Genomic DNA, 16,924 nt, shown 5'->3' on the forward strand with positions numbered 1-16,924 from the left:
GCTCACGATTCTATCTGCAATAATTGTATCATGAAACATTAATTACATTAAACTTTGCAAAATATACTATGTATGTACACTGTGTACACGGATGCGTTTAAGCTAGCTTCCAAGTTTAGTAACTTTTACTCCTTTTACGTAGCTTACGTAAGGTTAGTTATTACAGAAGTTAATATTTAAATATAAATACAGAATTCGTTCCAGTGCTTATGTAAATTGAATAATAGCAATAACAGAACGCCTTAAACTTTCAGTGCTTACTTTCTCTTTTATCCAAAATAACAATACACGAAGCTAGCACACGCTTTTTCCATGCGTAAGTGCCTGCTGTGATTAGTGGGATTTTTAATTAGATGAAACAATTTGACAGATATCTATTTAAACTGGTACACAATATTCTTTAGGTAAGTAAACATAAATGAGAACACCTAGATTCCGTAAAGTTAGAGTAGCTTAGTTATAGATACGTACTTATTTGAAATACGGTTTTCCCTCGTTAGAAACTTTTATCAAACGGCAAAAGCAGAAATGAACATTGGAGTATGATAAGCTACTGATTGCAAAGAAGGGAAATTATGCCGGAAACGAATTGACATTCGCAGATATCCTTTAAGCGAACTGATACGTTCGTTAGATAACTCGCAGCGTAGATCTAAGTAGGATCCGGTTTCGCTGTACGTGTACACTCGTACAGCATATGATAAATGGTTCTAAAATGCGACTCTCAGTGTGAAATGCGTTCAACGTATAATGTCTGCCATTACTCCACAAAAAGAAAGGTTAATTAATCAGGCACTTAATTACGACATGGGAGGCAACAATAATGCTAAGAGCTTTCATGCGCATGCAATATTAATTTGTTAGAAAATTACTGTAATGAAGCATAATGTGTATGTTAGTGCAATTTACAAGAATATGCCATAAAAGTACTGTAATAGCATTCAAGTGCGGCTTGGCTAGCTAGACCGCAGACTGAAAGGCTATCATTTTGTATTCATTCACGTGATAATTTCAAAGTATACTAAATAGTACCTACTCTATGATAGGAACTCCTTGGTGTACGGTCTAGCCTTCAAACAGCTCCCTAACGAGCGAAACCTAGTTCGCAAATACTCTCACGAAGATGGATGTCTTGAGTTATCTAGCCACATATATTACCGTCAAGTTAGAGCGCTTTACGTCTCCTTGATAAACAGATACATTTTGCTCCGCGTATCTGTACGTTTGCTCCATTAATGTTACCACCATTTCCGTTTATTTTCTCAAGAGCGTCTCATTAACACGGTAGTGACATCTAGTATGAATAGTGTAAGTATCAATTAGCATCATTAGGGCGCCATCTCATTTGCTAGCAAGGAAACTTCACTTGTATTTACAATGTGGGAAAAGGCGAGTAATTTTGCTCATTAGTTATACAACTATCATTAGTGCCCGTGGGCGTAGCCTTACACGATGAGAAACTGAATAACTTTACAATGTTAAATAAAGGATAATGAGAGACATATACAGACATCCTAATTATGTCGATATTGTCTTCTTAAAAAAAACATGTATAACATATGACATGATGTAGCACCGCATGTTGCTTGTAAGGAATATTGACATCCAGCATATGAACAACGTGAAATGGAGCTACGAGTAACAACACTAGCTACACTGAGCCGCATGCAATCGACACAGACCCAGATTTACCACATCTTACTAGGCCAGATACATCAGTACCAAAATGAATCATAAGATTTGTCTAACAAATACAAAGTAAAAAAAACCCTAAAAACAATTGACAAAGGAAACATTGCGGCTATTGTATTCTTGGCGAGGCAAGAATTCTTCCTACTTATTGCAATACTAACAAGAATTAATCATTGTTATACTTACTATAAGTTTAAATTCTGTGGGATGCGATGGCCTCAAAAGTGACATCAAGCTATAATTAATAGGTTCTCAAGACGCATAAGCATCCATATGCGTCGTGTGGACAGTAACAAAAGAGCCATCATTGTCTTCCGCGTAACATCTAATCAAGATCTTCACAAAAATTCGTTACGATTACTCTGTTAGATACGAGTATTGGTGTCAATTTTACGGTAGTCATGCACCGACGTAATCATTATGTATCCACGGTCTATCAGTTGATTTACTTTTACGGAGGCGTGAAATACTAGTGTTTGTTTGGTTTTTAGTATTCAGGATAAATATTACTTGTTATATTTTTTATAACCTACATTTAAGCACGTAACTAACACCTCTATGGAGCCCTGGTACATGGAACTCAATCGAACGTCAGGAAGTGGTTCCAGTTTAGCTTCCAAGATACGCCCCAGAATAGTTTTTAGGGTTCCGTACCCAAAAGGTAAAACGGGACCCTATTACTAAGACTTCGCTGTCCGTCCGTCCGTCCGTCCGTCCGTCTGTCTGTCACCAGGCTGTATCTCACGAACCGTGATAGCTAGACAGTTGAAATTTTCACAGATGATGTATTTCTGTTGCCGCTATAACAACAAATACTAAAAACAGAATAAAATAAAGATTTAAATGGGGCTCCCATACAACAAACGTGATTTTTGACCAAAGTTAAGCAACGTCGGGCGTGGTCAGTACTTGCATGGGTGACCGTTTTTTTTTGCATTTTTTTTTCCGTTTTTTCGTCATTATGGTACGGAACCCTTCGTGCGCGAGTCCGACTCGCACTTGCCCGGTTTTTATTACATATATATTTTTTACTGAAAGCTGTTTTGTATGAAGTTAGATATTACTTAGAAAAAAACGGCAAATTTTATCACAATAAAACGAATTTCGTATTAAATTTTTTGAAAAACGAACTTTAAGGACCATGGGCAACTTTGTATTTAGCCTGGACCCAACGCCAACAGAAATGAGAGTAAGATCGGCATATGAAAAGATGCAACATCGAGCCCTCTCAGTGGGAAAGTTTGGCAGCACAGCGTCCTGAGTGGCGCAGGCTGGTGCATGACAAAGTGCGCGATTTCGAGGAGCAACGTAAAGTTGATCTCGACGTTAAACGCGATGAGCTGAAAGCACGCCAGCCTGCTTCCTTTCACTACCACTATGTGGCTGGTGTTCTCACGTGCCCTCAATGTGCGCGGAGGTTCACCTCAAAGATCGGCTACGTCAGCCATATTCGGGCGCACGAGCGCCGAGCTAACTAGGAGTCGAAGTGGTCGCCTTGGTTGAAACCGGCCGGAAGGATCATCATCATTTCTATGTACTTCATTTTGTTCTATGGGCACCAAGCGGAATTCCATTGCAGAACTGAGATATTGGTAGTTTAGCCAAAATGTAGTCACCCTTATTACGTAGGCAATAGAGACTGAGTAAGTAAATTAATTGCTGCAGGGTAGATGTTGGTGCACCGTCGGGCGAGCACACCGAATGATTTGCCGCGCTCGCCCGGCGGTGAACTCTATTGCCTAGGTAATAAGGGTGACGACATTTTGACTAAAATACCAATTACTCAGTTCTGCAATGGAATTCCGCTTGGTGCCCATAGAACGAAATAAAGTACAGAGAAATACCTATCTAATGACCTAACTCTCAACTCTGTTGGTTTTGGGGCAATTTTGACCCATAGTCCTTTAAAGATCCGCCACACGGCTGCTTAAAATACGGTGACGGAACGGAATTGACGTGCGTAAATCGTCGTCTACCTATACCCGGGATCCTTCTGCTCCCTCTCCCTATGCATAATTAATACAGTTTTTTTTTTAAATAAATCATCTTTTCTGTCATCATTAGATATATTCACTTAATCAAAATTATTTAAATTTTATAAACGGCCCAGATCGCTTTTAGCAGCACCTAAAAATCTAATATTCTTATAAACGGTAAAATGATAGCACACCATGGAGTTTCAAGATCTGACCACCACGACACGTCGAAGTAAATATAAAAAAAAACTAAGCATATTCTAATAATGATTTTACACCACCTAAAAGATCCCTCACAATGGTATAAATATGTAATATTCAGATCATATGAATACCTAGTACCTACCAGACCAGCTAACAACTTTCGGACCAACCCTCGTGTGTACATACAAACACTGCAAATTAAACACCTAAAAGCTTGTCAGTATAAAGGTTTGAAATTTACTTTTATGCTAGAATTCACTACAAACTACAAATTCCTACACTATTATTATAGTGGTTTTTGGTTGATGCATCCGGCCCATGTGCAGTGAGTGATACATCTGTTCAGTCGGTCGCACTCGCACCTGAGCTATGAGGTCTCTGGCGCGGCCCGCATCCATCTGGTTGACGCGTTTGTTCTTGAGATGGTGCGGCGTGTCGCGGCGGTGAAGCCGGCCGCCCGCGTCCGCCGGCGCGGCGCGCTCGCGCACGCCAGCCCGCCACGCCACTCGCCTCGTACCTCTCTGCCCAACCCATACAACCCCCTTCATTTTCATGTCTACTCACAATCCCGCAGAAACTCGTTCAATAGAAATGACCAAAATGTACACTGATCAGGCAGTAGGGCACATAGCTTTAAGTTTATACAAACCTGTTGAAAATCTGATGACAATACAATTTTTTACACATTTATTTCAGGTAAATACTTCTGTGGTATTATCATATATGTATAAATTTTGGCCCCTTCTGTTGATCGTCATTTTCGCTTGTCGATTTCAGTGCTCCTAATTAAAAGATCCTAATGATGAATGAATAGAGTTATACATAACGCCAGCGTCGCCGTGAACACCCCACAATAAATATATAAATATTATAGGACATTCTTACACAGATTGACTAAGTCCCGCTGTAACCTCAAGAAGGCTTGTACAATAAATATGATTCCATAGCAGAAATACATATAATGAACTTTATCAACTTAATCTTCTGTCGCAGACATGTCTGGGAAGACATGTAATCAAAATAATGACTAGGCATGGCACGGCACTTGTCATTACCATTATTTTTCTCTTTTTGATAATCCAATTTCATATATTCAATAACACACTGCAATAATCTTAAGAAATATATAGAATAATGTTATCCATTATGTTAATAAACCTCACCCAAAGATATACCATACAAACTACCTACTGTTATATTCGACTTAGTTGTTTGTTATACATAGTACCTATATAAATCCTCAAAGCATTTCACCGTTTCCCTTGTTGTCTTGAACGCTAATTCAATATTATTTAGACATTGACATGTTTTTTCTTTACTTATAACTCCTCATATTTATTTCATCCCTAGGGTTATTTCATCCCTTTGCTTATAATGTACCACGATTTGGGGATTTTATGGAGTCATTCCTAAAAATATTAGCGTTCACGCAACTGGGCATTAGTATGTTAAATTAAGTAGGTACTAAATCTACGTGACTACGGTAATTGTACATTTATGCGCAACAGTGATTCTACTTAATTTGTCAAAAAGCCTATTTTTTGACAAAGACAAAATTAAGTTTTCGAAATCCATAATAGTATCATAAAAATAATGTGTGCAGAACCACATCGATTAGTGGATAGTCCATGTTTAATGGGGTTGGAAACTGTCAAAGGTTTACATAGATGGCGACAGCATAAGTTTAACCTGTTTCTAGTTTCGTTCTATGAAAGGGCTAGGCAGGCCAAAATTTATCAATTCCAAAATTGATACTATTTGTAGTTCTGAGTGTTCTGACAGGAAAAACCTATGCTGGCGCCATCTGTAAAATAATTCGACCAGCCAACCCCATACTATAAACTTGTCTTTGTGTGGCTTTCGAGACAAATACACTATCACGCACAATTGCACTTATATTACGGAAAAACCCACAGCAGATTATTATTGTTGGGTAGCGTTCGTTACCTCGAGTTCGTCCGAGTCATCGTCGTTCTCGCCTTCCGAAGATTCCCGGCCGTCGACCGCGTTTTGGTCGTCCTCTTCCTCTTTAGCTTGCTCTGTGGGCGCTGATGTATGCACTGGCTGTGTATCAAAAAGCAACTACGTCAGAAATTAACTAATAGCTGTTAATCTGATGTACATACATTTACTTATAATGTGGCAAATCAGTTAGTTTCTTAAAACCTTGCACTAAGATTGCAGCTCTATACTTTGAGGACTTTGCGTTATTTGACACATGTCACTCACAACAGCAATACAACGTAAAATGTCTTGCACATCGAAATCACAAAGGAAGACAATTGCACTGCGAACGTTTACGTTCTACGTCTTTTTTTTTTAATTTAGGGTTGGTCGGACACCACCGTTATGAATCGGTAGTCGTCTAAGTAAATCGATATGAATTATTCATTTTTCTTTTAATAAAAATAAGGAAAAGGTGGATAATTAAACTGTAAATATGGGTATATTTATCGTCACCTAACAGACAACAAAATTTGACACAGAAATAACTTAAATAAATTTTAAAATACATCCCCAGTTAGTTTCGATTTTGACGATAGGTGCGACATTCTTGCGGGAAAAACCATATACTTAATTCTAGCTTTATTTAAATCTCAAACAAAAATTCATTATGTATACGTCACAATTCGATACCTCAGTCTACGTGCCATCCAATCGTAATCGCTTGCTGTGACAATCGATTTGGGTTAGTTACATCTCTATATACGTCAGTCATAATGTGTCAAATAACGCAAATACGAATAATCTCACTATAAGTCGTGGGGAAAAATGCGCTTCCTTACTAACGCTTCTATCAAGAGAGAGAAGAGCTTTAATCTAGGTGGCAGCACTGACAACTTACATTCGTCATTAATTTGTTGGTCATCTATTTAATTACTTTGATATAAATTAATGATAAAATAAAAAAAAAATAGAGAAAGGGAGTTTTCTAAAATAAATATTGAAAACCTGAATCTTTCAAATCTGGACATTCTTGAACTCATTCTACTCAGAATCGACAGCATTCCATCCAGCAAAAAATCCATTACGTCACGTTTTAGTATGAATTTTTTTTTCACTTTTACACGAAGTGGAAAGTAGGTACAATTTTCATACAAATTTTTGGGTTATTTTTTCTATCATCAGGATTGAATATGCTAGTGATTCTAAGTTGAAAGAACCTATAAACACCAGGATCTGTGAGAATCAGGTTGTCAATGTTTATTTTAGAAAACGCCCGAATACTAACAATAGGTTTACTTACTTCGACAATACCCATCGAAGGTATATTATGCACGGCTTCGGTAGGCGATATAGGAAGTCCGTTGGTGGTAGGTGCTTGTGTTTTGGGCATTTCCTCGGACTGAACAACTTCTGGCGATCGGCCTGCGAGCAGCTTGTGAGCCTTCGCCTTGAGGTCTTTCGGGTGAGGTGTGTTTTGGCGAACGAACGGCGTCTGCAAATCAAATTTATAATTAGCAAAATTGACACTCAAGTGTCTGTGCGAGACCCATAGCGAAATGTTACGGCAAAAAGTTTAAATGCTCGGAATCGATGGGAAGTAACTGTACGACTTCAGTAGCGATTTATGAATGAATTCATTCACTAGGCACACCTAAGGCTCACACGACTCTAGCCAGACTCGAGTGTGTATTTGTGTAACTATCCGTGCAGGACTGCAGGTAGCCCGAGGTAAAACGGGGCTCGCACAGTAGATGTTGATTATATTAAACAAGTAGATGATTCTAAAGGAAGAAAATACATTATCATTGCTCACCATGCACATGCAAATTAAAAGCTGTTTGTAAATATTGCAAAAAATATATCATATGATATTTTAAAACGATTTTTCTAAATTACAATGTAATAAAATTAGGTTTGGGCGCTATCCCCAAAAAATAAAGTATCGAATAGGACGTGTAATGTACTGTTTTATTAGGTCTTGTATATTTCACTAATATATTCAAATGATATTTCGTAAACCAAAACCTTATACAACAGGACTGTCGTGTAAAGTATTTGTAGACGTTGCTGGAATGTGAGAAGGTACGATGACGTTGGACCGAAAAAATGATAATTGACACTTAACCTAATAAAGCCGTAATGCAATAATGTGTGGAGGCGGAGTGAATTACAGTACATGATATCATACGCCACCTCTCCTTGGCGGTAACACGACGTGTCTCCTAGATACCAAGCTAATCTACATAAGTGCAGTTTACTTAGTGCGGTACTACTCATACTCAACTAAATTTGAATAGTGTTTAGAGTAATTGATACAGAATAATCATTACTAAAAAGTACTACCCTAATAAAAAAATCGCAAATACTATTGTGTGTCCTATTTCATTTTCGATGAGTGGTTAGTCATTGTGAGCACGGAACTCGAAGGTAGTATATAAAGTAAATGTGTGTTTAGAATAATCACAACATTTATCTATTACGTTAGACTAATTTAACGAAAATAAAAACTAATCTCTAATTGCATTTCAACGTGATAACACGAAATTACAAGAGGCTTGAGGCGGTAAGCGCATTCCGACAAATATGAGTGCATTCACAATATGTATTTTATTACTTTGATAATATCACTGATGTAGGTAGAAGACTGTAGGTGTAGGTATGTATAATGTGTTACTTTCTTGGCCCAAACACACTAAATGGCAAGTAGGTAGTAGGTAAGTAAACTTTTTGCTTTTTCAGGCCGATGTAATAAAGTCGAACGGGAGTGACCAATGAGTAATGGATTACGATCCTCGAGCCTTTGGATTAGGCCAACAACGTCACCGCCTTAGTAACGTGCAAACAGAGCCGTCGTATATATACGGCTCAAGTACTCATACAAGCTAAACAACTGGTAGCTATACGAATTCCAGTAACCCTTGTACATATATATGTACTCGTTTCTATGCTTAAACCTACTTTCATTTCCTTATCATTCTCTATAAAATTAAAGAGGTTGGGTAAAATAAAATTACAAGTTTCATTCATCAAGGGCTTGAGACGATTGTGCATGCGAATACTGAAGTAGATATGGTAAATAATACGTTTTCTTTTTCAGAATGGGGTGGCAAGACAAGGGACGTAGCTGTAAATGGGCATTTTCATTTTAATTTGTACTTTTATTATGTTTGTCACGCCTAACTTTTCGGTTTATTGCAAACGGTATGGTGGGTGGTTAGTCTTCAGTTATGCAACGACCCCTAACCAACCAAGGTACATGTTTAAATGAAAACACCCAGATATTTGTGAATGCACTCGGCAGGCGCTTTGCCGTGTACCTCCGCCAGGTTAGTAATAGAGGAGGACAGTCGCTGCAGCGAGGTCCGGCGCTGGGTGGTGACTAGCTTGCGCACTACATTTATAGGCCGACGCAGGCCGAGCATGGCCTGGGATGCGAAAGACTCGGAAACTGTCGCTTCTTCGCTGTCTTCCTGTATCGATGGGACCTTAAAACGAAACATCTTTTTTTCTACGAAAACACCGTTTCGAAGGAACTAAGTGACATTAACTAAGCTTAACGTTAAGTTTCTGATACGGGGATTACTCACATTACTAAGTAAACAGAGCACATATGTAAAGTATTACAGCTGATATCACTATGAATAAATTTACTTATGATGTACAATATACAAAATAAAAAATTTGAAAGCAAGAAAATAAATGAATTCATTTTATCCTCTATTTATTTTTATAAATTCCTTGTTCACGTACCTAAGTATGAGAATAAAGTACCATGTCGGTTTTAAAGCTATAAGTTGAGAGTTAGGACTTTATATCTACTTTATTTCGTTCTGTGGGCGACAAGTTGAATATATATAGGTTCCTATTTCTATATTCTGAATAATCTGAATATCTAAATTCTGCAATTGTGTGCCCATAGAACGAGATGAAGAAGATTAAAAATATATAAAGACCTATTTCATTATCTGACCCTCGCCTATTTTGGTTATTGGGTCAGGTTATAGAATTTACAAATAGCCGTTACTTAATTTTACATACGTACCTACATTTAATTTCATGTGTAATTAATTATTCATCTTAAAGATATTCCTAACAGTCGTTCTAATCTATTGCGAATCTATCGGCTATCCTAAGGGTTTACAATTGTATCTTTTAATATAATCTTATTTTGAATGCTCGCAGTAGTCTTTTTTTTGGGTGCTGTTTTTACAAACTTACTTTTTAAAATATTATTTTTATTCATAATCTTCAATACCTTTGACTTTGTGCTAGAGATCGGAGTAAACATACGCATACAGGTTGCCCCATAAAATACGTTGGCAAATATTTTTACCACGCATCTTCTTGATAATTTTACTTTTAACAAACGTTTGCATTTGTGTATCATAGCCAAAGGAGAATATTTTGTTTCCATTAAATGATTGTAGTTTTTATTTCAAATGACATTTTGAAAGACGTTTAAGTAAGAAAAATATTCCTAAAAAAATTTAGTCTGCGTATTTTGGGCCATCCTGTAATATTAACATTTTCATTGTATATTTCATCCATAGAATACGTTACAACTGAAATGTATGCCAATATATATAAAAAAAAAAAAAACTAGTTTTCGGTACATGACACATAAGTGACACGTGGATGACGTGGAGTTATTATATCGGATGATTATCATTGTGGCCAATGCTGGCCATCATAAAGTTGCGATTTTATGGATGCCGCGATAGGCGAAGTGGTAAAGAAAATAAAACTTAATGTACACCAAACAATAATAATTTATTGCACATATATGGATATCAAAATATATTTTAAATAATAATAAAATTGTTAGAAAAATAAGTAAAACATAATGTAAATAAATTTCCACAACCAGTCAACCTTTAAATGACAATTCTAAAGCATGTTATACTTAAGTAACGAAACATTTAACATAAATCATATACATATACCCTTCAAAGTCATGCACAGTTGTGTCGGTATATACACAACCTAAATTACATTTACGACCTAATCTAAAGCTACTAGTAACGAGCTTATTGCTATATAAGCCCTGTGCCGTGTACATCTCTGTGAGACGTTTCTGAACCAAGAGCGTAAATCTATGCATCTCTTTCTGATCGTGACGCCTACATTGTGGAAGCATAAAGGTAGGTCATAGCGGAGCGATTTGTAAGCGTGTGTGCTTTTGAGAGATTTACGCGTCCACCGGCTGCCGGTCGCCATCACCAAGTAACAACAGCAAATGCTCACCTCTTTCGCTTCGGAGACGTCATCCGTGAACTTAACGGAATGCGTTCGGGAAGCCTCCTTCTCTTCCCAGTCTTCGCTGTCGGAGTCCCGCTCGCGCATACTTGTGTCTGGCGAAACAGATGATCTTATCATATTTGGATACATGTTAATAATTATATATACTAAACGAAATATTTTTAGATGTAAGTAGATACTATTGACAACATAGGAATACTACGACACGTTAAATAATGTAGGCGCAAATTTGACAAGTAGGTAGATGGCGCTTTACGGCGCCATACGTTTTATGGTAACTGGATTGACAAATGTCAGCGCTTGATAAACTCTGTTCCCTTCGTCAAATTTGCAACAACAAATATATTACTACTTTATGCGTCAGTATGATGTTCTCTTGTCAAGAATTAACAATAACTATGTGGAATGTACGACTCGCTAAGACAAAATTACTAAAGATAATGCTGGATTGTCCATGAACTTTGTAGATGATACAAAAACTCTATACTTGATTTGATGATTTCTTGTGTAAATCTCACTTTTACCCAAGTAACTAGATGACTACTTGTACCTGTACGTTTACACGCAGCACACTCCACTACTATTAGCCATCTCGTTATTAAACATACATGTAGGAAAAATGCCATAACATATAACAAAACAAAAGCGCTTTGAAAAGATGAAAGCGAACCGTACCTTGAAAATACGAGATAACATTTAAAGCAGAAACGTCAAAGAAGTTGACAATTTAACCCCAAAGTTGGCGTAAATGGAAATACTGAAATATAATTATATAGGGGCCACACGGTCTTATAAGTCTTAAAATGTAACTTGTAATTTAATTATAATAGATATACGTGGTTGCCCAAAAATACGTTGACAAACTTTTTTTTTTGGATTATTTTCCTTTGTTTACCTCTTTAACTACAACCATTTAACTAAAACACAGCGTTATCTTAAAATAGTGTACTTTAGCTTTGATACACAAACGCAAACGTTTGGTAAAATTATCAACTATATGCCGCAGAAAAAAAGATGGAACGTATTTTTGGGCCATTCTGTATAATATCATTCACTTATTTGTTTCATTTACGCCAGCTTTCGTGAATTTATCTGTATACCTATGGACAATAAGTTTTTTTATAAATTTGCTTAGTATAATAGAAAGGGGTGCTGTGCTTGTGCAAAATTATATTCATATTTGTACTATTGTGCATCTAATAAAGCAGATATTAACAAAAACTTTACATTTTTACAGTAATGGTATCCCTAAGTCCTGGCGGTGTCGTTAAATCTATATTTTGTACGATTAGTATACAAAATTAGTTACGTTGAGATATTTCAGATGAGCCTCACCTCTGTCCGCGTCTAGGTCCTGCGACTGTGAATTAAATCTGTGATTCCTGAACCAGTGTCCGCTGCCGACCTCTGATGTGTGATCCAGCTCTATTTATGGTGTGACAAGTGTCAAAAGGACATTTAGTATTTACACAGCAAAAACGAAAAACACAACATAGTCCCAGAAGCAATCTGCAAATTAGCAGCTTTTAATTCCGATTAACTAAAATAATACAGTTTAAATAACAATCCGTACAGTTTGTTTTTAAATTTATGCGTTTAATTGACTACATATATTAGATTTAGATTTAGATTTAGATATTTATTCTCATAATATTAAATTACATTATAAATTATGCTAGACTAATCTACACGAATTTATATTATGATCGTCATTCATATTTACATAATATTATTTAATACATACAAATTAAAAAATGTCTTGCAATAATTAATCTTATGTCAACAATTTATCCATTCATGTCAAAACAAAATACGGTAATAACTTGGTACGAGTATCTCTTAATGATCGTCATGTTCTAAATAAAATACTAGGTACATATTACAATATACATAAATCAATAACTGAGAACATGTCAAATTTATACGATTCAATTTTCAATTTAAAATGTCAGGGTCATATATAGTGTGAATCAAGCGATCTGAGCTAGTTTACTCAAAGAGTCTCAAGAATACAATACCATTGAGTGGTAAACCACAAATTAGGATAATCCCCTCGTAGTAAAATCACATTATAACCGCCTTGAAATGTTAGTATAGATTAACGACTCTATTTCTTTAAACAATAGACTACAAAATACACTAACTAAATAATGGCTAACCCAACTTTTTTTGCATTTAACAACCATCAACACCTGTCGTGGCTAAGGTGCATGTGACTTTCCAAAAGATTGAATATGATATTATCTTTTTAGACCATTTTAACCCCATTCAACAAGAAATAAGGTTTAGAATTCAATATACATGCAATGTACTTCTAACTTATTTTGTAAGTAAATTGGTTGGCGCCTACGAGAACAAAAGCAGATAATAGGATTGTAATAGAACAATGCCATGGTTACCAGTAGGTAAGTGAGTGAACAAGCTCAGTTGAAAGAATTTTATCTATACTCATTAAATAAAATTTTTATCTATACTCAAAAAATCAGCGTACGCATCATGCCATATCTAGCTGTAATGACTCAATGTATTACTTGTTTTGGTGTTATTGTCACTAGTTGCATGCAAAGCGCGCGGTCAACAAATAGTTGTTTGATCAGGTACCCTTTTTTTTACGTCTTAAAATGTTGTTATAATTTAGTGCCTGTACGCTCATATCCATATTATTATAATCTTTTTATTATTAATGTTTTATCTCGTGCAAGTGAATTGTAAAATTCTTAATGAGATTAAATGATCTTAAACCTTAAACCTTTAAATCATCCTATTGCAATTTTTTGTCAACTGCACGGGTTCTATACGGTTTAGATTTTATTTTACTTTAAATAGGTCAAGTTATTGCAGATTGTCACTGGCACAAGCAGAATTAAACAGAAGCACAATAGCATATGCAAAAACAACATTTAAACATATGCTCACCGTCACATTATGCAAAAATAACCATTCAGCAAAACAACATTGAGATTAGAATAGAATGCGCGGTTTCTTGAAGATCATGACCTACCATGTTTTCATCGTTGCCTGATGCAGGTGGCAGCTGTCATCTCAGTTTAGTAGTGTAATAGGGTTCAATTGTTCACGTTGTAGTTATAAGATGATTTTTTTAAATATATTAAGATGACAGCTACTTATCGCCCGCATCAAGTTACAGTGAAAACATCGTATTGCGAATTTATAGTAATAACGCCAAGATAATTCACTTGTCTCGACATCAACATTATTTATTTTGGTAAATTAGACAAGCCGATATCGGGCGGGAATTGTAATTAAGATGGAAAAGAAGAATCTAAATTTGTTTTGTATGTAACTCTAACTACCATAGGTGTTTGTATATGAACTCCAAATGGCATTTTTACCTAGCGTTACATTCGAAGTTGTTTCAACTTTGATCGAAATAGCCATAAGGAAATTATATATTTAATATTTTATTTGAATTATCCTGACGATACTAACTTGTTTTATTAAAAAAATTATAAATAAAATTAAAATTGAGTTTTGTATTAAAACTTAATGGTGGGTACCAATACGGCGCATGATCCTTCAAAATAAATGGTATGCTTATATTGTATTACTTTGTGTATACTTATCAAAAATATTTTCCAGGAGTGAGATAATACTACTTGTGATGAATGATGTCCTCAATTTTAATTTTACTGCGGTAATGAAAACCACTAAAATGGCGTGCAATTGTAGGTAAACGTGATGAAAGCTAGGTGCTTAAATAAAAATGTGAACTAAATATCTAAGTGAAATGCGACACACGACACCGAAAGCGATAAAAAACGAATTAGATTGTCGCAATGATATACTTGTCCACGAGAATGAATGAGTTCATGGTCGCTAAATACCAAGTGACGTTTAAATGCAGTACAAAAACTGTAATTCCATTTAATTTAATGACAAACATGTCAACACGTTCGGTCAGAATAAGGAAAGCCGACGCCGTATAAGGGGAAACGCCAAGAAATGAGAAGTGTTTATGCATGATAAAATTCGCCATCAATGGGGCCAGCCGATTACCTTATCGTATTACATTTAACAAGTCACCTGGTATCAAATATGGATCTACGCTAAAACCTGCTAAAATTCTTATAACTGTTTGTTAACATGTGAATATTTATTCTTTTTGAATTGGGCAAAGACTAAACAGTGAATTGTTGTTTGTGATAAATATAATCTTACCAGGTTGTTGTGTGTAACTAAGCTGCGGCAATAAGAAGCACGTGAGGACCTTCTCCCCTGTGGCCTCGTCATTGTCAGTCTGGAAGGTGAGCAACGGCTGCGCCTGGTTCTCTGACAGCCACACAGCCTTCAACTCTAAATTCACTAAGTCATACGGTAAGTACTGCAACCTGCAAATTGTAAAAACAGTGTTTTATTTTAAATACTCGGGTTGTCTAATCTAAGTCGATAGATACTTCGACAGTCAGACGTCAACGATTTTGGGATGGAGTGGATATGTAAATTGATTGAACAATGCTGGATAAGCGAAGATTGCTTTCAGGAAATATTTCTTAAATGGTCCGGCAGGTTCTTATGGAATATCTTCGACCCACGGAACTCTTTAGTATAATTCCCCTATTTAAGTCTACTCGGTTGATGGGAGCCTAAGGACAGATTTTTGAATTATTGGCAGGTAGATTAGATGGCGCGTGGCGCGCGTCTTAGAGAATAATTATATGATGTAAATAAATAAGTTTAATGGACTATAATACACGGAACTAAATATTTTTCCTTACCTATTCCCACTAACATCCAACACATGTAACGATTTACAGTTACCTAATTCATTAGGTAATCTCGTTAATTTGTTATCTCTTAAGCTCAGCACGCCCAGCAACGACATGTTGCCAATTTCTAATGGTATTTCTGCTAAGGAATTTCTATCTACATTCAGTACAGTTAATTCTTTGAGATTCCCCATAGATTTAGGCAGTTCCGTCAAGAAGTTTTCCGTTAAAATAAGTTCTTGTAGATTTGTACACCTGGAACATAAGGAGGATAACGGATTAGTTATATACAGTGTAAATAAACTAACAAAATTGACATAATATACTTAGGTATAATATAAGCAAACATTATCCCACTAACCTTCCTACATTTTCATTTAACGTGTGTAATCTATTTTGGTCCAATTTTAGTATAGCTAACTTGCATAACTCTCCGGTACCGTCCGGTATCGTTTCTAGCATGTTTTGTGAGAGATGCAAGTCTGTTAAGGAACAGAGCCCACCAATTGCTTCTGGAAGTTTCTCTAGTTTATTTTCACTGACGTCTAGACAAATAAGAGCCTTCAAGTTGCCTATTTCTGGCGGCAAATATTGTAATTTGTTATGGTCCAACCACAATTCTTCCAGCGCAGGCAGCTCTCCGATAAACCCGGGCTGAAAAGACACACGCAAATATGTTAACTTATCTTAACATAATACTGTATCGATATTACTCACAGATAAGAATATTGAAAACAAATGTTTCTTACCAGTTCTTCGATTTCATTATCTCCTAAATCTAACCTCTCTAGCTTGGTTAGATTTTTTAAGGACTCGGGTAAAGATTTCAGCAGATTTTCTCTTAATTCCAGTGACTGAAGGGAGATCAAACTGAAAATGAAAATAAAAAAGGATAAGTACAAATTCGCTATCTTGTTAACGAAAGGCGTAAGGCCGTATGCATTTTCAATGTTAAATAAATTCAATGCCTGCCAGCATATTACCATAATGATATGACATAATAGTTTGATGAGACAAGTCAGCGAGGTGGAAACACAATGGAATTGCTGACATTAGGTGTCGTTTGGACTCCCACTGCACTGTACCGGTACTCTGTCAACTTTAATTCTAAATAAAACG

General features: G+C 36.1%; 1 protein-coding gene across 8 annotated transcripts in view; it reads right to left on the minus strand.

The window, feature by feature from the left end:
* The window catches only part of LOC134804834 (protein lap4), a 92,157-nt gene that overhangs the window by 44,960 nt on the left and 30,273 nt on the right, over window positions 1–16,924 (minus strand). For 6 of the 8 annotated variants that reach the window (XM_063778154.1, XM_063778162.1, XM_063778109.1 and 3 more), the window contains exons 4-12: window positions 16,555–16,675; window positions 16,167–16,459; window positions 15,815–16,060; window positions 15,258–15,427; window positions 12,414–12,503; window positions 11,064–11,170; window positions 7,120–7,311; window positions 5,820–5,936; window positions 4,235–4,393 (exon numbers count right to left, since the gene is read on the minus strand). In XM_063778154.1, coding sequence (XP_063634224.1) covers window positions 4,235–4,393; window positions 5,820–5,936; window positions 7,120–7,311; window positions 11,064–11,170; window positions 12,414–12,503; window positions 15,258–15,427; window positions 15,815–16,060; window positions 16,167–16,459; window positions 16,555–16,675 — 1,495 coding nt within the window. The remainder of the gene's footprint in view (window positions 1–4,234; window positions 4,394–5,819; window positions 5,937–7,119; window positions 7,312–11,063; window positions 11,171–12,413; window positions 12,504–15,257; window positions 15,428–15,814; window positions 16,061–16,166; window positions 16,460–16,554; window positions 16,676–16,924) is intronic. The other 2 variants (XM_063778117.1, XM_063778127.1) reach the window with 2 other exon arrangements.

Source organism: Cydia splendana, chromosome 2 (genome assembly GCF_910591565.1).
Source record: "Cydia splendana chromosome 2, ilCydSple1.2, whole genome shotgun sequence".
Lineage (NCBI taxonomy): Eukaryota > Metazoa > Arthropoda > Insecta > Lepidoptera > Tortricidae > Cydia > Cydia splendana.